Source organism: Globicephala melas, chromosome 15 (genome assembly GCF_963455315.2).
Source record: "Globicephala melas chromosome 15, mGloMel1.2, whole genome shotgun sequence".
NCBI classification, from domain to species: Eukaryota; Metazoa; Chordata; class Mammalia; order Artiodactyla; family Delphinidae; genus Globicephala; species Globicephala melas.
This window is the reverse complement of record NC_083328.1, coordinates 85,373,660-85,394,861: the sequence shown is the minus strand read 5'-3', so window position 1 is coordinate 85,394,861 and position 21,202 is coordinate 85,373,660. Positions and strand designations below refer to the sequence as shown.

The following is a 21,202-nucleotide window of genomic DNA, read 5'->3' as shown; positions in this document are numbered from 1 at the left end:
GCCTTCCCAGGCAGGGCCTTGGCATCGGCCGGTCAAGTGAACGGGGAAACTGAGGCCTGAACCAGGGTCCCCCAAGCTGCCGGCCTTGGGAAGGGACCACATGACCCCTCCCTGACCTCGTGGACTCCGCCACCCCACAGGCACTCTCCAGCCACTCAGCTTCGCCCGCCTGTTCCCACCCTACGTCCCCCTTCAGCCCTCTCCTCCCTCAGGTCTCAGCGGAAGCCTCCTGCGCTGCACCCGATCTCGGGGCGCCCTCACCCTGTCACAAACAGGCCCTTGCTTCCTTTTCCCCGCGGCACCGGCACCAGCTCCGCTCGCGTGACCAGGGCGATCGTGTGTCACCAGGGCCCACACTCAGCGGGGCTCTGGAGAGAGGTACCTCCCTCCTGTCACAGCCTGCAGACAGCGGTGCCCTGTGAACAGCCAGATGGACCTAAGGCTGCTGTGTCTTCCCAGCTCACCTGCACCAGGCCGGCCCCACCGCTCCCAGCCCGTGTGGCCTGATCAACACAGGAACGAACGTCACGTGTTCAGTGCCCGCACACGTCTGGGGCGGAGGGGGCGAGCCTGAATGAAGCTGTCCACCCCCCCACCCCGTCTCCCCTGCCCCCGGGGATCACTGGTCCCTACACAGCGGCGGCAGCAAGGGCAGGAGGTGTCACCTGGGAGTGTCAGGCTGATGTGGCCGCTGGCCTGGCTGGACGGGGAAGCCTTATTATCTTCGGGGCTGGGTGTGGGGCGGGTGTGGGGCAGGTATAGGGCTGGGAGAACAGCCAGCCCACCTGCCCCGGCAGGGCTTCTCAGGGGGCACGCACTGGGCCCTGTGTGTTCTCCCCCACGCCCGCAGACTCTGGGCCCTGACAGGTCCTCAGGTCAAGGCCGCTTCCCCAGAACCGCAAGGCCCGCGGCTGCAGTGCATGAGCTCCTGGTCTCCCAGGGCCGGCGGGGACCGCCCCAGACTCCTGGATCTGCCCCATGCCCGCTGCCCCCTTCCCGGGCTCACAGGCTGCCAGGGCCTCTGCGGCTCCCTGAGGGCTACCCCCCGTCCATGGTGGACTCTGTCATCATCTCCATCTTCGAGGCTGGGGTGGGCCACACGGGAAGGGGTGGGAGTGAATCCTGACTGCGCAGCCCAACCCTCCCCTGAGACTGAGACTCCCCGAGCCCCCCACTATGTGGCCAGAAGAAGACAGACATGCTTCTTCCCCTCAGGGCTGCAGCATCCTGGGGGAGCAGGGCCTGTCACCTCTGACCTGCAGACAGGGTGCCAGTGTTGCCCTGGAGGCAGAGGGGGGCTCGTGCTGGCAAGGCATCCAGGAGGGGCTCACCTGGGCATCTGAGCCAGGCTGTAGCACCAGGAACCTTATCAACAAAAGAGCAACGTTTATGGCGCACCAATGCATACCTGACCCGTGTGAGTGCTGGCTCTGACCAGGTCTCCATCTGGGGGTTCAGTCTAGGAGGGACTGAGCCCTGAAGGGGGGTATGGATACCCAGAGGAGACAGGTGGTCTGATGGGACCAGCAGAGCTTCCCAATGTCACAGCCAGACGCCTCCCAGACTCTCTTAGAAACAAGCACACCCACGGTCTCACCCACTTCAGAGGGTCTCAGACCCTCCACCCCTACCTTGCAGCCCATCATGCGCCCCAGGCCAGGAGCCCCCAGGCCAGACATGAACACAGAGAGGCGGGGGGAGAGTTTGAGAAAGAAGCTTGTGGGGGGCTGTACGAGGCAGGGGGTGCAGCCTGGGACCCCACCCAGGGGAGGCCCGCCCCCCAGGGCCTGACTCCCCACGTGCACAGAGGGGCTGCATCGTGGTGGGAAGGCTGAGGTGCCGCTCTCAGACAAACCTGGGTTCAAGTCCTTCAGCAGGTGATGTCCTGGGCTGGGCACCTCACCTCCCTGGCCTCAGTTTCCCCCCCGAGAAGAGAGAGCAAAGGTGCTGTTACAGGAAAGCCCTTGGCCTCTAGCCCACATTCAAGGACAGCTGTTGTGATTCCAGCTGGACGGGGGGAATAGGGGGCCCCGGCTGCAAAGCAGGAAGACACCTATTTGTCCTCCAGTGCAAACAGGTCGGCCAGAGGGAGGGGACAGGACCCCCTCAGGGATGTCAGGTCCAGCTGCTCGCTTCCCCAGGACAGGGTGGGAGCAGTGGCCTCTCCGCAGCCCAGCGGCCACGCCAGAACCCAGACAAGGCCCAAAAGAAATCAGGGCACACAGCAAATGAGGCTAGAGCCCAAGGCCAGTGTCCTGCCCCAAGGCCAGGCTGAGGCTGGGGCTGACCGGCAGGCAGCACAGGAGCCGAGGGCTGGAGCTGCTGGGCAGAGCGTGGGCAGTGGATGGTCACACCCGGCCCCCGGCCCTAGAGAGCATTTCAGCTTTTTAAAAACCAACTTTATTCTTACAAAACTGAACATGCTCTTACCATACCGTCTAGCAATCATGCTCCTTCACGCTTACCCAAAGGATTTGAAAATTATGTCCACACCGAAACCTGCACGTGGATGCTTATAACTGCTTTACTCATAACTGCCACAACCTGGTTGTAATCCAGATGTCCTTCAGCAGGTGAACGGATGAATAAACTGTGATACACCCAGACAGCGGAGTATTGAATAACATGCAACTGAATAGCACTGGGAAGAAATGAGCTATCAAGCCATGGAAAGACGTGGAGGAAATGTACATGCATTTTACTAAGTGAAAGGAGCCAATCTGAAAAGGCGACAGACTGCGTGATCCCACTCTATGCCATTCTGGAAAAGGCAGAACTATGGAGGCAGTAAAAAGAGCAGGGGTTACCAGGGGTGAATGGGGAGGGAGGGATGGACGGGTGAAGCACAGAGGACGTTCAGGACAGTGAAACTACTCCGTATGATACTGTAAAGCTGGATACACGCCTTTATACATCTGTCCAGACCCGTAGAATGTACGTCACCAAGAGTGAGCCCTGATGTAAACTGTGGACGCTGAGCGGTGATGAGGCGTCAGCGTAGGTTCCCCGGTTATAACAAATGCACCATTTGGTGGGGGCTGTGGATAATGGGGGGCTGTGTGTGTGTGTGTGTAGGGGGCAGGGCTGTGGATAATGGGGGGCTGTGTATGTGTGTGTGTGTAGGGGGCAGGGCTGTGGATAATGGGGGGCTGTGTATGTGTGTGTGTGTAGGGGGCAGGGCTGTGGATAATGGGGGGCTGTGTATGTGTGTGTGTGTAGGGGGCAGGGCTGTGGATAATGGGGGGCTGTGTGTGTGTGTGTAGGGGGGCATATGGGAAATCACTGTGTCTCCTTCTCATTTTGCTGTGAACCTAAAACTACTCTAAAACATAAAGTGTATTCATTCCGAAAAAACTTTATTGGGGTATCATTTGCATAAAACACACTTTTTAAGTGTAAGTTGATGAGTTTTGCCAAACAGGCACGCCCTTGTAATAAGCACCACCACAATAAGGTATAGAACTAGCCGTCAGAACTGGGAAGTTTCTGCTGCCCTCTGTGCACTCCGACCCTGGACCCTGGCAGCCTCCCACCGCCCCTGGCTCTTCCCTGCTGGGCTCTTGTCAGCGGAGTCAGGCGCGTCCCCCTGCTGAGCAGCGCCCTGCCCCTGCGGCGGGATGCCTGACATTCACCGCATCGCTGGTGTGCCAGAGGTGTTCTCCTCCCAAGCCAGTGTGGACGGCCCGAGGATCGCTCATCCACGCGCCCGTTGAGGCCAGCTGCATAGTTATGGACACGGCGCTGTGAGCACCTCAGGTCCCTGGGTTGGGGGGTAGCTGTGAGCTTGTCTTTAGGAGACCAGAGCTTTTGCTCAACTCCTAACATGGTCCAGGCGGAGCCTCTGCCCCATCCACTGACCAACATGGTGAGCACCTCCTGGGGCGGTCCCTGGCCCAGCCGCCGTCGTGAAGCCGATGGCTTCATTTTCATGAGGCCGCGGCTCAGGGAGTTTGGGTAACTGGCCCAAGGTGGCCCAGCTCTCAAGGGGCAGAGTCAGGATTCAAACCTGGCTGAGGTGGGGGCAGGGGAACAGGGCTCAGTTAGGATGACCTTGGCTGGTCTGAGGGTTGGCCCTGCCCCTGCCCCTGCCCTCTCCACGGGGACACCCAGACACACACACACGCAAAGCGACACAGCCCACACTCACGTCCACAGCCCCTACCTTGCCCGTGGTATACAAGCCACACGACAGGAACACACCAAACACATGAACACACAAGCCAAGGGGTAAGCACACACACGCACACGGGCCCCACGGGCGCAAACACCCCTCAGCACGCAGGCACCTCTCCCGAGGGCCCAGCCAGGAGGCGTCGGCAAAGCTCCAGGGCCCAGCTGGAGCCTGCGGCGTGCCCGGCTGACCGTTGCTCCCCTGAGAGCCCGGGGCCGGCCAGCAGTGACCAGCAGAGGCCTCACCAGGGAGCAGGAAGTACCCCTGGGACCTCACCAGGGCACTGGCCTGGAGCCTGGGTCCTCCCCCACTGAGCCCTGAGCACTCCCTGGGGTTCCCTCAGGCGCCCTTGGGGGAGGGCTCCTGCGCAGAGCTGGAGTTGGGGGGGAGGGGACCACAGGGCGGGGGCTGGCGGAGGGAGCAGGGGAGTGGGGGAGGGCTGTGGGCGAGCGGGGGAGGGGCGGTCAGCGGCTGCGGCCCCCCGGAGCACAGTGTCGTGGAGCGGAGGACCGGCTCCTCCTGCGCTCACCACCCCACAGGGCACCCCAGGCGGCCCTGAGACCCAGAGGTGCCCACCCGCCTGGGCCACCTGCCTGCTCTCCTCTGGGGTGGGAGTGCGGAGGGGGCAGTGCCCGGAAGGGGCCTCCAACCCGGCAGGGCCACTGCCAACCCCACTCCTGGATGTCCATCTACAGAGCTCTGATAGGGACAGGCCTGCCGTCATTATCCCCAGTTTACAGACAAGGAAACTGAGGTCAGAAAGGTCAGCCTGCGGGAGCCAGGGGGAGAGGCGGGAGGCACCGCTGCCGCCCGCCTCTGCCCCAAGGTGACACCTACTCCCTCCTGCCCACCTTGCCTGCCCCTGCTGCCCTGCCCCTCGTGTCCGTGTCCAGGCCCTGGATTCTCCTTGCTGCCCGGCCCACTCCGGCCAGAGGCACGGGCCAGGCGATAATTATGGGGGAACAATCCCATCTCTATGAGGGTTCAGACCCAACCCGTTTTGCCACTTTCTGTGCGATGGCAGAACCCGTTGGGCGGCTTTGGGCCGTCTCTGCCTCTTTTCTGCTCCTGGCCGGGGGAATCAAAAACCTGTCAAGCGGGTTTGGCCAAAATTATGTCTTGTTCTCAAGCAAGTTCACAGCGCTGGCTTCTATCTCTCGGGCAGGACATTCCAGATCGGAGCGGAGGTCCACGGAGGTCGATGTGGACGGGGGGCCCTGTGAGTACCTTCAGCAGTCGGGGGCAAGGGAGGGGGTCGCATGAGCTGGGGTCACTGTCGGGGTGCCTGCCACGAAGGCGGAGGCCCAGCCCCTGCTTGCCGGGCAGGAGGTGGGCCGGGCAGCAGAGCTGGCCTAGGGGACACAGCCACCTGCTCTGGGGCACCTGGTCCAGGGGACCGAGTGGGGGCAGGGACCTCAGTGCGCTTCCTGGGCAGAGGGGCTGGGTGAGCCAAGGCAGGGCCTGGCACTGCCCGTGGCCGGGTGAGGGTCTAGGGGCACCAGCAAGGGGCCGGTGGCCTGCCACTTCATCTGGGACCTGCCCCACTGCCTAGACCCTCCCGGGTCAGAAAGGGTGCAGCTGAGGAGTGAGGGGTGGTGCGTGGCGCAGCCAGCCCCAGCTCAGAGCCGGGCACGGTGGGGCACTGGCTGCCCTCAGCCCGCTGTCCCCTGGGGGCCTCGGGTCCGGCTCAGCTGCCCCAGCCAGGCCTCTGGGAGGCAGCCCACGAAGGCACCGCAGCCTTTTTTTAAAAAAAACTATTTATTTATTTACTAACTTGGTCGCACCAGGACTTAGTTGTGGCATGCGAACTCTTAGTTGCAGCACGTGGGATCTAGTTCCCTGACCAGGGATCAAACTTGGGCGCCCTGCATCGGGAGCGCGGAGTCTTAACCACTGGACCGCCAGGGAAGTCCCCCGGCCCATCCTCGAGGAGTCGGGTTGCAGGGCCCGCTGTTACCTGAGCCACCCAGCCTGCCTTGCGCCTCTGTGCATGTGTGCACACGCACGTGCAACCCACGAGTATGTGCGCACACGTGCAGACAGCTCTCCCCGTGCCTGTGCAGTGTTGTGTGTGCAGCGGGGGAGGTGGCTGAGGGCGGCACCCACGTGCTTGGTGTTTCTCGGGTGTGCACGCGCGTGTTGGGATACTGTTGTGTCTGTATGTGTGGGTGTGGGCGTCACACATGTGTGCACGTGTGTCATGGGTCTACGTGTCTGGCAGTGTCAGAAACCATCCCGGCAGTGGCACCTCTGTGGACTCAACCTGCCATCTGACCTTGCCCATGAGGTCGCTAGGGGGATGCACTGGCCATGTCCCTTGCAAGCTGGTGACTGTGGACAGGTGACATCACTCTGAGCTGCAGGTTCCTCATGTGGAAAGTGGGGACTGCCGGGGCCACCCCCTGGGCCCCATGAGCCCAGTGACACTGCACGTGACACTCCTGCCGGGCGCCGGGACGTGGGGGCTGGCAGGCGGGCCCCTGACCACCTGTGGTCGACGGGCACTGGATGCCCACCACATCGATGAGACCCGACAGCCCGAGGTGGTGGCGCAGACTCCCTCCAGCCTCCAGGAGCTGGGCCGGGACACCCCACCGTCTGTTTTGTGGCCCAAGACACTGAGGCACAGCCGGGACAGTGACTTGGCTAAAGTTGCCAGGGAAGGGGCTTCACCCGTCACCACTGAGGCCACACAGAGACACCAGAGCCTCTTCCCTGCGTCGAACCTCAGTGCCTGAATCTGTAGAATGGGACAGTCAGAGCCTTCTCAGAAGGCCGGGCGAGCTCCAATCACACGTGTGGGCCGAGCCAGGGCATACAGCAGGTGCTCCGTAAATGCTCGTGCCAAGAACATTCGAAGGGCTTGGACGGTGCGCCTGGCCGTGCATGGTCCCCTGGTGACAGGCAGGCTGAGTGTCCCTGGGATCACTCCGCTTCTTCAGAGGAGCTCCGGGACGTTGCAGGGCCCCTGCAGTAGACACCACACAGCGTGTAGGGCCCCGGCCCAGTGCTTGGCTGACTGGACGCTCCGGAAACCTAGGCCCCGCTATCGTTACTGCTGTGTCGTTGTCCTTGTGTTATGGGAAGGTGGGTGGACAGATGAGTGGCAGAGAAGGAGTATGACCGGGGGCTGGGTGCTTCTGCACCCGAGGGACCTGCTGGAGGAGAGGCCCCAACAGGGGCGGCGGCGGCCAGGCAGTGAGGAGTCTGGGGCCCCGGCGGACCCAGGAGCAAAGCAAGAGCCTCACCGCCGTGGGCCGGGGCCCCAGCGGGCGCCTCGGTGGCCTCCTCTGTGCAGGGGGTCCAGGGGGCACCTCCCCCAGACACGGCGCCAAGATCCAGTGGACCCCGTGAGCGTCTGCTCAGTGAGCGAGAGTGCACCCTCACTGCTGGACGCTGAGACCTCTGCCCTGAACTCGGTCGGGGGGCGCTCTTGTCCTCCTGCAAAGCGCGTTTGCGGCAATGGCCCTTGAACTTGTCCAAGGGAGAAGGGGCTCCTGTAAGCTGCACCTCTGGACTCCTGGGGCCGCCTGTGGGGGAGGTCCTGGTGGGGGCATGGCACGCGGGGGACGCAGGGTCTCCACCCGCAGTTAACTGAGCACCTGCAAGTGCTGAGTACACATCACCCGGACATGTGTCACCTGGACACACGTTACTTGGTGGAGCCTAACAACAACCTGATATGGGGGTGGAATTACCCCCCAGATGAGGAAACTGAGGCTCAGAGAGGTAAAGCACTTGTCCCGGTCACGCAGAGGGTGAAGGCAGGACAGGGGCCTCTGGGCTTGGAGGTCCTCTGCCCTGTGTGAGTGGCAGGTGGGCAGGGTCACTGGCACAGCTGACCCCCGGCCCTTCCCTCCCACCTGCTCCTTCCGGGGCTCCTCCCAGCCTGAGCATCCCGAGTAGGAGGGGCTGGGATCCCCGCAGGACCCTGGGGAGCAGCTCTCAGGCCTCTGCCCCCAGGCCCACCCCCACCCCAGCCAGCAACTCAGGCCACCCTCCCCTGTACGCAGGCCCCCCGGCCCAGAGGCAGCAGCCCGGAGCCCTACCCCACAGGCCTGCCCCCTCATCCTAGCACCACTGCAGCCCCACCCCAGGCCTGGGGGAGAGCCCTCCTGCCTGGAGTTCCCTGAACCCCCAGCGCCCCACCCAGCGGCTCTGCACACCTGGCAAACACAGCGCGGCCACCGGGGAGGGCTGGGCCCCCAAGCCCTGGCAGGAGACCCTGTGCACTTCTACAGTGGGGATTCTTCCTACTCACAGCCACCACATCCACCTCGGGTGGGGGCCCGCCTCCCTCCTCCTCCTGCCGCTTCCTTGGACCCTCCCTGCACCGAGGGTGGGGCTGGGACAGGGGCTGCCCCAGGAGACTGTCTACTTCACAGGCCAAACGCCCTTCTGTCACCTGCCTGCCCAGGGAAGTCACACCACCCCCATGGCACTGTCACCAGGGCCTGGATAGCCCTGGTCCTCCCTGGGGAATGCGGGGCTCCCAGCAAGATGCATCCCTTCCAGCTGTGCCCCCAGCCGCTTGTTCATCCTGCCCAGGACCCTGCCCACCACGCAGGGGGGTGTCTCCCCTACCCATCAGAGACCCCGAGAGGGGCAGCCGGGCGGGGCCCTGGGTGGCTTGTGACGGTTTGGATACAGAGAGGAGCCAGGGTGTGGGGGACAGAGGGTGCCCTGGGCCGTTACCAACAGGGCCTCCACACCACACGGAAGGGTGCTGGTCTCTCACTCAGACTTGGTGTCCACAGAGCCTCTCCCAGCCCCAGGGGCACCGCAGGCTCCCTGGGGCGGCTCCTTTACAAGCATTGGCCCAGCCCACGTGCGGCGGCAGGCAGCAGGCTCCGGCTCTGATGCGGAAGAACCGCCTGACCGACGGGTCTGGGTGGAATTTCAGGCGCAGTGGCTCGGCCCCTCCCTGGCCAACCTCCCCCAGCCCGCAGGGAGCCAGAGCCCATGGCGGGAGGGGGGCGGGGGGGGCCCTCCCAGTCTTATCTCCCAGAAGCCCCACCGCAAAATAAAGAAGGGTAGAGCCGGCAGAGCAGGGCACCTGGTCCAAGGCGGCGAGCGCGCATCCTCAGCGCCAGAGTGAATTCAAGCCCCGACCCCCGCTTCCCACTGGGTGGCCAGGGAGCGTGACTTGATCCCTCTGGGCCTCAATTTCCCCGTCTGGAAAGTGGGCTCCTCGCAACGTCATCAGGGTTAGATGGGTTCAGGAAGTGGGGCTGGGGTTATCAGGTACACCCCGCTCGAGCCCTGGTCTCCCCCAGCCTCTGCAATTCAGCATCTTTTCCCCTAACCTGCCAGGACATCCCTCTGTCTCCCGGCCTCGAGGAGGGGGACCCTCCCAAGCCCCCCTTGTTCCCAGAGCCCTCACCCACCCGACACAGAGCTGTCACGCGACGCCCCCACTCCCCTGGCACCAGGCAGGTCTACAGGGAGTTTGGGGAGCCCCACCTTCCCGCCGCTCACCCCCCCAGCACACCCCATTTGGCCCTTCCCGCCAGCTCCCGTGGCCAGCACAGGACACAGGACTGCGCTCTGTCCTCTTGCTGGTCCCAGCCTCGAGGCTTCCCCGGTACTCTGACCTTGACCTGGGGTTCGAGAACCCAGTTGAAAGCCAGGCTCCACTGTCCAGTCTCCCCTCAGGCAGCTCGCCCTGGCCCCTGGCTTCTCGTGGGATCACAGGGCCTGCTTGCCTCAGTTACTGATCCCACCGCCCCAGGGGGCCCGCCACCCCAACTTCTGAGAGCCCAGAGCTGTTGTGCCTCTTCTGCACTCCCAGTGAGTGATTTCCACAGCGGGCCCTCCACTCTGCGGTGTGGGAACCGTAATGGCATGGGATGTCACCGCTCCTGCCACCGCAGGACACTCGCCAGCAGGCATTTGAGGGTCTCCAGTTTGGAGACTGTTGCTGCAAACACTCGAGTCTCGGGGCAAACTTTGAAATGCAAGTGAGACCACGCCCCTCCTTCAGTGTGCCCTGGGGGGAATCAGGCATGGCCTCCCGCAGGGAGCTTTGAGCAGAGGTCCCGAGAGTGCCTCCTGGGGAGAGGCATGGAAGCTGGGGTGGCCAATGCAGAGCCGGCAGTGCACCAGCAGTGGGGTGGTGGCTTGGGCCAGGCGGGCGCCATGAAAGAAAGGTGAGGTTCTGGGGCAGGTTCCGGGAGTACAGAAGGCAAACCGAGAACCGCTGCCGACAGGTCAGGGTAGGGAGCCGGCAGGTGAGTCGGGAGTGCCAGGACCCCGGACGCTCATTTTCAGGGTCAGCTGACCGCCAGGGCTCCTCAGGCTAAGTGCAAGGAGGGAACAGAGGGGCCGCTGATGGCGGGGGTCTTTGCTGGTGGCATCTGCGCCGATCTGGCTCTGCGAGCTGTGCGTCTGACTCCCAGCTCTGTGACAGATGGTGACACAGAGCTGGACAGTGGCGGCCAATGGTGGCCTCGGTACCCACCACCAGAGGTCTGCCACAGGGACGGAGGGGCTCTCGCCTGGTGGAGGGTGGCGCCTGGCACCATGGTGAGGAAGCTGTCGCTGGGCTGAGCCCCGGCCTCACACCCAGCTCCGAGGAGCTGGACCCCATGGGACCCCGCAGGATACTCACCAGTGTCCACCAGACAGGCACCGTGGCCACTGCCCGAAGGAAGAGAGCGCGGCTCAGGGGGGCCAGGGCTCACGGCGGTCACACTGTCCAGCTCCCAGCTTAGGCTAGGCTCCCAACCCCACACTCTTAATTTTTAGCAAACACTTCATGGAGGTGAAACACAGGCAGGAAAAAGGGCCCAGGCCACAAGGGGCGGCTGGGTAGAGTTCCACCTGTGCACAGTCACCAGCTCCTGCAGGGGAAACAACCAGCCGGCCCCCAAAGCCCCCGCCATGGCCCCACGGGGCTGTCCATGCCACTGCGGGCACCTGGACCCCACCGAGGGGGCTCTCCCAGCGGATGAACGCGCCCTGGCTGGCCGATCCGCTGGCCGCGGGCAGGCATGGGCATCTCCTGTCTGGGGCCTCATCAATACACGTCGCAGGCACCGTCGCGGCCCCAGCACCAGGCGGGAACTGGCGTCTTCAGGCATCTGCTTTGCTGTGAGGACTGGATTAGGGAGTTGAGCTTAAGTGAGAATGTCCCATCCCTCTATGTGCCCCTCAGGTATGGACATGGCCCAGTGGGTGGTCACAAGACAGGACTCCCACACCCCCTGGGACCGGCACCCACCTCCCCTCCAGGCTACTGCTGGAGCCTACATCCCACAGGCCCTTCCTGAGCTAATGTGACCGTCTCCGCACTTTCTGCTCCATAGGCTGGAAATGGAGGTGCAGTAGAGCCCAAGGGGCCACCCCTACACCTGGAGCACAGAGGGGCCGGGGCCAGGGCCAGGGCCAGGGCCACGGGAAGCCATGGAGAGCTTCATGGAGTCGCTAAACCGGCTAAAGGACGTCCATGAGAATGAGATCACGGGTGAGCGTCTCGGGATGGACAAACCCTCACCCGGACAGCAGTCTAAGGGCAAAAGCCAGGCCGGGAGGCTCCCACACATCGCCTCCAAATCTCGCCAAACCTAGGGACCTTGCCTTCCAGGCCCAGAAGGGGAGTCCTGACCCAGAGCCCAGAGCTGCAAGCGGTCAGGAGCCCAGCCTCAGACCAGCCCCTCCGATCGCAGCCCTGGAGGAGTGGTCCCTGAATGGTCAGCTAGCTTCAGAGCAAAAATTAAAAGCCAGCCTGGTCACAGACCCCGAGAAGCTCTGGCCAAGACCGGCCCCTTTCCCAAGGTGGGGACCTCAGTGTCCCCCAAAAGCGAGGTCACCTACTTCCCTACTAGCAATGGGATCTCAAGGCTCCAGAGGCCTGTCTAGAGCTCTCCAGGGCGCTGAGCTGAAATCCCTCTGCTCCCCTCCAGGACACCCAGGCTGAGGTCTGCCCAGTCCGATTTTCCCGCCGGCAACAGGGCTGCAGCCACACCACTCCCTTCACTCCAGTTCCCGGGCCACACCCTCCCGAGACTTTTGTGAGAGCGCTCACACCCTGAAGCCCGAAAGGGCCTGGGTCACCTCCCCCAGAGACCCAGAGGGGCAGGGGCTGCTTGGGCTAGCCTAGGGCCCAAGCCAGACCACGATGAGGTGGGGAAGAGGGGGTCTGCTGGGGTCTCCCCCAAGGGCCCATTTTATTTCAACGCTGGCAGCACCCAAAAAACATTCCTCTTGGGACTTGGCCAGGTAGCTGGTCACTCCCAGCATCAGGGTCCCTCCCCATCTCCAGACAGACACCAGAGCCAGAGACCCCAGGGAGGGGAGAGGCTGGGCCCGCACCGGGTCCCAGGCAGCCAGGAGACGGGGCGGAAGCTGTCAGCAGGTGCAGACTGGGAGCCCGCCCAGGGGGCGACCTCAGGGAGTCAGTGAGGGGACCCAGGTGGCAGGCATCTGGAGAGGGCCCTGCCAGACAGCCGGGGACAGGAAACGCCCCAGCTCTGCTGCAGGGGTGGCAGCACGGCTGGGCCTGACCCTCTGCTCCTTTCCTCGCTCCTCCAGGCCTGCAGAACAAGCTTCTGGAACTGAACTCAGAGAGGTGCCGGTGAGTGAGGACAGGCCCTGGGCCAGCAGATGGGAAGGGCAGCGGCTCCCCAGCCGCTCACAAGCACGCCCGCAGCCCCAGGGCCCTGGAACTGCCACCAGCTGTGATGCAGAAGCAGACACTGAGGCTCGGCTTGGGGGGTGGGGGAGTCTCTGGTCCAAGGTCCAAGCCCCTCCCCCAGTGAACAGGGACCCTCCAGGGGGCTGGGCAAGCCGCGTCCATGCAGGGCGCCTCCGGGACCAATCACTATCAACAGGAGGACTCGTCGTGAGTCTGGGAGACCAGGGGCCGGCTCCCCAGGTCCCCATTGCACAGATGAGGCTGCAGGTGGCACGTGGATGAGACAGGGTCCCCAGGGAGGCCGTGAACACTCTCGCTTGGGCGTGCTGGCATTGCCCTTGAAGGCCCCACTTCTCAAGGCAGTCCCAGGCCAGGGAGACGCTGGCGGGGCAGCGCCGGCCCCGGCAGAGCAACATTCGCACCGCGGCCCTTCCCCCCACCACCACCGTCCCCCGCAGGGACGCCCAGAGGGCGGAGGAGCTCTGTGCCAAGAACCGTCAGCTCAGGGAGCAGCAGAGGGCGCTGAAGGAGAACCTGCGGGCGCTGGAGAACAGGTGGGGGCACCTAACACCACACTCACGATGGGGGCAGGGTGCACAGGGAAGCCGAGGAGGGTTCTGCGGAGAACGAGTTTGGGAAGCTCCGGCATAAACTAAACCACCGCAGGACGTCTCAGAGCCTTAAGTAAATTGCATTTTCAAGGTTCCTTCCCAAACTCAACGGCACTTGGAGCGCTTAGCCCCCGGGGTAGGGGTGAGGCGGGGCTTCCACGGAACACACTTTGGGAAAGGCAGGGCTCGTCCAGGGAGGGGGGCAGTGCGGGTCCCAGGCTCCCTGCTCAGAGCGGCCTCTCGCCTCCTCGCCCCCGCAGGCTGCGGGCCGGCCTGTGCGACCGCTGCATGGTCACCCAGGAGCTGGCCAGGAAGAAGCAGCAGGAGTTCGAGAGCTCCCTGCTCCAGAGCCTGCAGCATGTCTTCCTACTCAGTGAGCCCGGCCCCGGCGTCCCTCCCGTGGGGGCCGGCGATCCCCCAGGGCCCGCCCAGACCGACGAGGGGTCTCGGGGAAAGGGGAAGAGGCGATCTGGGCCACGCCATCGGTGGGGCGGGATACCCACCCCCCAACTCACAGACAAATGGTGCAAAGCCCCCTGCTGGCGCCCACTTGCCCCCCACTGGTCAGTTACCCAGGCAGGGGACGTCCCTGCCCTCTCGGGGCCTCAGCTCCCACCTTCCATGATGAGGAGGGTCCTGCAGAGCCATGAGGTCTCATAGGGTCTGCCGATGAGGACACGCCCCTTTCTCTGGGCGCGAGGGTGGGGTGGGGGGTGTCTCTGGGGGCTGGGGCCAGGACAGGAGGGGCTCCTGGGGGCTGTGAGGGCCCCACCCCGCCCTGCTTCCCCTCCCCCAGTCCCTCCTAATCAGCGCCTTCTGCAGCGACCGAGCTGACCCGGCTGCAGGAGGAAAACGATGCCTTGAAGGAGGAGGTGAAGCAGCTGCGGGGCCCAGGGTGAGTGGGGGGAGGCACCAGGGCCCAGCAACCCTCACCCCACACACCTCAGACACAGCAGGGGCCCAGCACGTCCACGGGCCCCAGGCACAGGCGCCGAGGGGAGGGGCTCCCCAGAGCAGATGCGACCTCCCCTGTTCTGCAAGCACAGGTCCTAGAGCGGAGCTGGGCCCCAGCGCCCACGGCAGCTCTGATGCCTGGGCTCCACGGGGACATCGGTGTGAGCCGACAATGGTGGTCTTTCCTGGTCACCTGGGTCCCCAGGAGGGCATCCTGGCCTTTCTGATCGCCTCTAGGACACTGCCCTCCCTTACCCACCCTGTCCTTGCCTCCCCTCTCGAGACAGGGCCAAGCCCCAGTTCAGGGAGGGTGCCCCAGGACCCCTGTCACCCCTGCTGTTCCCCTCCCTGGGCACCCGGAAGGCCGTCACTGAGAAGCCACTGGAAGGCCATGAGGAGGTGGAGGACGGCCACGCAGGTGCGGGTCCGCGGGGAGGAGGGGCTGCTGGGGGGCAGGGGAGGCCAGGAGACTGGAGCCCCAGGACCGGGGAGCCCTCTGTGCTGAGCTGGCCCCTCTGAGCACCTCCCAACCATCCCACCCTCTGCTTCTCCTCCCACAGAAAGGCCGGTGGGGTACGGGACGTCTCCAGTAGCCAAAATCTCCCCGGGTGCCAACCTGCCTGAGCCCCGGGCCCCGGACATGGTGAGGGAGAGGGACTCAGAGCCCACTCCTTCCTCTCCCCGGGCAGCCCGAGGCAGGAGGCTGGCAGCCGCCAGCCGCCAGCCCTGCTATGTGCCACACACATGGCCCGTACCAAGCAGGGACCCCTGAGCTCCTTGTGACATGGGTGGAGGCGAGGCTCAGAGCGGGTGGGTGACCTGCCCAAGGTCGCACAGAGAAAAGGGCAGAGGGCAGCAGCCAACCGCCCCCAGGCTGACCCATCTACCCCGTGCAGAGCCCCCAGCACATCTCCAACCAGCTACACGGGACCATCGCCGTGATGCGGCCAGGGTCCCGGGCCTGCTCTGCCAACCGGGGCTCCGTCAACGGGACGTCCCCACTGCCGCCCCCCAGGAGCAGCCCCCCAAGCCCGTCTGGAGAGCACAGCCTCCCTCTGGACAGGTGAGGCCCAGCCCACCGCCGCCACCGGAGCAGCCTCAGTCGGGTACCCAGTCTCCTACTCTGGTCCCACCTTTGGGGAAGGGGCCAGTATCCCAGGGGAGTCCCTCCCATTATCCCTCCAGGAGCCCCACCCTTCCCTGGCTTGGCCTTCCCAGCTACCCTGCCCGTAGCACAGTTCCCACGTGGCCATCTCCTGAATGGCCAGGGCGGGACAGGGGGACATGGGGGTTGGAGATGGGGACCGAGAGCCCCCGCAGCAGAGCCCACGCAAAGGCTCTCACCATGGTCTGAGACCACTCTCAGCGTCTGAGAGGAGACTGGGGGCAGGGCTGCAGCGGGCCCACGGGTGGGCTGGGTGCTCCAGGGGACCGGGCAGGCAGCCGACGCCCAGAAGAGGGAGAGGCCTTGGTGGCCAGGTCCCTCCTCAGAGCCCCCAGGCCCCAGGTCAACTCTGCCCAGGGGTCCCGGGCGTTCCCCTCCCAGCTACCCACCGTGTGACCTGGGCACTCGCCTCACCTCCCCGGGCGCCCGGTCCTCCCTGTGAAACGGGGGTGACCGTGGGCCGTGGTCAGCAGGCTCCTCCTCGCCCACAGCTTCCTGCAGGCCTCTCTGCCCTCTGCCAAGCCCTGCGAGTCCCCGAAGAGCTCCGTCCAGGCTGACCGCCTCTGCCACCTGAACCGCCACCTGGCCCTGCCCCGTGGGAGCCCTCACAGCGGCCCCCAGGCCCCCGCCACAGCCCCCAGCGGCCCCCAGCCCCCGGGCCTCAAGGCCGGGGAGGCGGAGGCCTGGCAGGAGCCCGTGGGTCTGCTGGGCCTGCCAGGCGCCCTGGTGGGCGTGCGGGACCCGCGGCTGGAGGGAGCGCTGCACCTGCTCCTGGCCCAGCAGCTGTGGGCGCGGGGGCGGGCGGGCGGTGCCGGGCTGAGGGGCCCACCGGAGCCGGGGAAGGCGCCACCCTCCCCGCCAGCCGGCCCCCACTCCAAGGGTCACGGGGGCGGGGCGGCCTGGGCAGCCCTGCCCAGAGGGCAGCACCCACGGCCCGCAGGCCCAGGCAGTCCCGGGGCAAAGGAGGCCTCGGCCACACAGGACTATGTCCCAGACAAGCCCCTGGACCTCTCGGAGTGGGGCCGGGGCCGAGACGGCGCCCCCAAGCCTGCCAGCCAGCCAGGATCACTCAGCCCCCCAGGTGCCCACACGCCCAGCCCCAAGCCACCCCAGGGAGTGGAGCCCTCTGCACAGTCTGGGGTCCAGGGGCTCGGCGACTGCACCAAGGGGGCCGAAGAGGCAGAGGCAGAAGAGCCTCCACCTTCCACGGTAAAGGGACCAAGCCCTGTTCCTGGCCTCCACGCGCCCCGCCCAGAGCACCCAGCAGCCCCGGGCTGCTCTCCTCCCTCTGTTCCACCAGCCGGTTCCCAGGGGGAGAGCCTGGCCGCCTGAGTCACACCACACGGGAGACAGCTGACCCTCCAGCCCCAGCCAGGGTCCCGCAGGCTGCGCCCAGAGCCGGGCGAGGGCAGGGAAGTTGCCTCGTGTGAACTCAAGCCACTTACTTCCTTCCCCCCAGGAACCCTCACATTCTCTCCCAGGCCCCAGCCTGCCCTCTCCAAGTGGGCCAGGACATGAGGACAGAGGGAGGCCAAAACTGCCCCCTTGCCCGCAAAGGCCTGATGGAGACGGCCACCCGGGTGAGGGTGAGTACTGGCGTCACGAGAACGCAGGAAGTGGTCCCACAGGGGGCGGGAGGTGCGGTGGTCAGCATCAGCTGGCGGCCCCTATCCCAGGACCTGGCTCAGCGCCCTGGGCCTGGCCAACCAAACCCTGGGGCTCGGACTTGCTCCCCCCACCTACAGACCCAGAAAGCAGTTGGGGGCTCAGGGAGGGCATGTTTCTGACCACAGGCAATGAAGGGAGAGCATCTTAACAATTAGGGCTTCCGGGCAGGTAGGGAGTTCACCGTCACCCAGCAACCAAGCCAGGGGACACTCCAGCTGGTGGGGTCATTGTACGGGTGCTGGAGACACTGGGCCTGGATCAACCCCAAGGCAGGTTCCTCGGTCCCTCTGTGCCTCAGTTTCCTCATCTGAAGAGTTGTTGCCACTGGTCCTAGTACGGCAGCTAAGTTAGAGGCCTGTGCTTCTGCTAGACTCCCAGGCCACCAGCCTGGCCTGACCCACACCCTGCATCCTGCAGAGCTCAGCAAAGCCCAAGGACAGCAGCTGGAGTCGGATGAGCTAGACAAGCCAGACACCTCGGACAGCGAGGTGGGTGCCCGGCCACACAGCGGGGTGGGGTGGGGGCACCAGGGCTGCCCCAGGCTTCGGGGAGGGTCCTCAGCATGACCACACCCCCACCCCATCAGGTGGGCCTGAGCACCGAGGCGGGGGCCACGCAGAGCTTGCCAGCCGAGGGACCCAGGGGTTTCTGCGCCACGGAGCATGGGCGGGGCCCACAGAAGAGGAAGCGGGCCTCAGACCAGTGGAGCAAAGGTGGGCGGCCAGGGCTGGGCGGGGCGGCCATAGCACTGATGCCCCCACCCCACCTTTCTGGCTACTTGGAGCCCAGCAGCCAGCCCTGGAGCCTCTCCCGGAGCAGCCCTGTGATAGAGACCCGGGTCAGGCCTGCGTGAACCCTGACTGCACTTCTCCTCGCGGGCTGGCCCTTTCACCCCCAGCCTGCTTCCCTCTGGAAAGGGGGCGATACCAGGGCTAGCGTGAGATTCCAGGGACACAGCTGAGGATGGTCGTATCGTCTTCGTTGTCACAGGGGAGAAGGGGCGTCCTGGGCCATGAGCAGCCCCCAGGCCTGGTGGTCCTGAACCCCTCCCCCTCTCCCAGTCCCACCGGGATGGGGTGGGCACTCCTGGACCCTCTTGTGCACCTTCCAAAAGGAGCAGCAGCAGAGGGTGCTGCTCCACGGTGTGGGTGTGTTTGTTCCCTCTCGGGGTTCGGGGTCGCTCACGTGCTCGCCAAGGGTGGTACCTGTGGGCTTCCCCCACCCCCCGCTCCAGCCTCGGGTATCAGGACATCCTCCCACTTCCTGCTCCGGCCACAGTGGCAGCTCAGGCCAGGCCTCCGGGCGCCCACGAGAGCCTTAGAACGCCTGAGCTAGCTGATACTGCATGCTGCCTGGTGTTTGTCCAAGCAGGCCTGCGTCGCAGGCTGGGCTGTGGCCGCCACAATGCGCCATTGTTGCCGGGAAGGTGACTGCAGCCTGTGTTTGCCGGGTGAGCGGTGGAGGAGGCCAGCACGCCTGTGTGATCTCGTGGCACATCCCACTGGGCATTTTTGGAAGCTGTCCTGGTGGGCGCGGTCCAAAGGGGTGCACCGTGTCCGCCCCCACCCTCCACACTGAGTCAAGCCCACTCCACCCTCACCCACCCACCCGGGCCGGGGCAGGGCCTCCCCAGCAGGCACTCACAGGGCTGATCCGTGAGAACAGGACCCTTGCCCAGCTTGTGCCACGTGGCTCAGCGCCAGGGGCAGCGCCCTTGTATCTTGTGCGCATGGAGCAGCTCAAGACAGCGTCCAGTCGTTACTGTCTTTGGGCCTCATGACCCAGCCCAGTGATGAGTCATCACTGTTTCACAGATGGGGAAACTGAGGCTCAGAGATGGGGTAACTTGCCCAGGGTTACGGAGCTGGTACATGGGGTCAGGATTCCAACCTGATCTGTCTGACCTAGAACCTAGAGTTGGTTCTGCATCAGAGACGGGCCTGAAGCCCAGTATCTCGGCAGGTCCCACCTGTAAGGGTTTCAAGGACCAGATGCCCGTTCCCTGTGGCCGCAGAGGCAGGCCCATGGAAGCACCTAGCCCATGTCTTGGGGATTCTGAGAGAATTGCCCCGTGAGCTCGGCTTATCCAGAATGTCCCAGACCCTCTGCAAGGCGGCAAGGGAGGCATTGGGGCCAGGCTGACTCTAGGATCACACCTGGGGAGAGGGTCTGTGCTTCCAGCAAATTCCCAAGGCTCACCCTCCAATCGGGCCACCCTGCCCTGGTGTCCGTTGCTGTTGCAAACAAGTGTGGGCTCTTGAGTTCCCAGAAACTGCCCACGAGGCCCTGGGTGAGAGCCAGTGTTGCTGCAAAAGAGGACACACAAGGCCACTACTGCGCCTCCTGGTCTAACCTCGGTCCACTTCCCACAGCCTCGAAGAAGCCATCCTGAGGAATAAGGAACCTAGGGGAGCCAGGAGCCCGAGGGACCCCAAGGACGGCAGCCCCTCACCCAGCACCAGCAGCTGGGAAGAGAGCCAGGGGCACCCCAGCCTGCCCAGCCGTGCTCCCCACCCGACTGCCAGCGGCCAGGACAGCCCATGCCGCCAGCCAGCAGACGGCCCCAGCAGCAGCGTAGCGGACTGGGTCCTGGCCCACATCCAAAGGGGTTGGGAAGGCCAAGAAGGCTGGTCTTCTGAACCCCTCCATCTCAGAAATGGTCTTGCATGCCACCCTCAGCCCAGCATCTGCTCCCTTGCAGGGAGTAGGGGCCTGGGAGGCCAGGGCGGCTCAAGCTCCAGCCCCGCCCCGCCCCGCCCCCACCCCTGCTGTGCACAGGCAGCCCTTCCTGGACAGTGCCCCCTCCTCCCACCAACTCCACTAGCATCCTGGACCCAAGGGGCTGCGAGCCTGGCGGCCCATTCCTGACGGGGCATGGAGCTCTGAGCAGTGGTCTCGGGCGCCCCCTCGTGGAGTCCCACAAACGGGTGCTGGGCAGTGAGGGCGCAGGAAGGCTGACGGCAGCACCTGGAAGCTGGCGTGGGGGGTGGGGGGGGCGCCGGTCCCAGGGCACCCGGAGAATAAAGTGTAATGAAGGATGGCGTGTGCAGCTGGCAGGGTCGGGGGTCATCTGGGCTTCCACCTGCCTGGGCAGGTGACGCAAGAGGCTCTTGAATGTGCCCAGGGATGGGAAGTCACTCCCTTTCTGAAGGGCAGGATCAAAACCAGCCCCATCTGCAGAGCATTACAGGGACCAGGGCAGCCTCTGGGGAGGGCTGTGGGAACACAACAGGGGATGTCCGCCAGGCCCCACACAGAGCCCCTCCACACTCTGGGTCCCTGGTCCACTGGCCTGTGAGCCATCTGCACCGCCACAGGGCACACAGGGCAGCTCACCCAGGCTTCCACCCGACACAGAACCTGGAAGAAGACCACGCCCACTCCCCCCGCCCCCACCGTGTCCCTGCGGCACCACCGAAGTTTAACATAATGCCAATTGGCACAGGAGAAAAGTCTACAGGGCCCAGCTCCATTATCGGGCAGCAGACAGCATGGTTTTGGAGCTGAGGGCCAATAACCAAATAACAGCCCTCCATCGCTTCATCCTCCCACCGCCCCTTTTCATTTTCCTCATCTGACATCCGCTTAACTATTAGCTACCAGTTTGGCAGCCCGCCCCCGCCCCAACCTGCCAGGGTCCTCCTACTGGTAACAGCTGGCCAGCAGGGCCAGGCCCTGGGGCCCTGATCCACGATGATGATACTGGCCTCCCGCTCGCTAGGAGGCGCTCTGCAGGCCAGGGCTGTGTCTGCCCCGTCCCCCAACACCTGCACGGAGGAGAGAAATGCGTGTGCCGTGTATGGTTCCACGGAGGAGCATTCACAGCTGCGTGGGCAAACCACACGGCAAGTGCCGGTCTCCAACCGCCGGGAAGCCCCAGCGCTGGTGACAGCCCCGGGCTGAGCCCACTCAACCCTGACCATACCCTGAGGTGGAAATCAGCGTCCCCCACCTGAAGGATAAGTAAGCCCACAGGCACACAGCGGGACAGAGCAGGC

General features: G+C 64.8%; 1 protein-coding gene across 1 annotated transcript; it reads left to right on the top strand.

The window, feature by feature from the left end:
- The first annotated feature begins 11,575 nt into the window (after positions 1-11,575).
- RBBP8NL (RBBP8 N-terminal like) lies at positions 11,576-21,107 on the top strand. The gene is given in 16 exon segments (XM_070043731.1): positions 11,576-11,636; positions 12,704-12,746; positions 13,265-13,360; positions 13,678-13,790; positions 14,240-14,326; positions 14,655-14,805; positions 14,927-15,014; positions 15,268-15,434; positions 16,028-16,745; positions 16,996-17,122; positions 17,622-17,692; positions 17,791-17,917; positions 18,266-18,346; positions 18,483-18,630; positions 19,577-19,812; positions 20,926-21,107. Coding segments are annotated over 16 exon segments (2,496 nt in total).
- Positions 21,108-21,202: the final 95 nt, after the last annotated feature.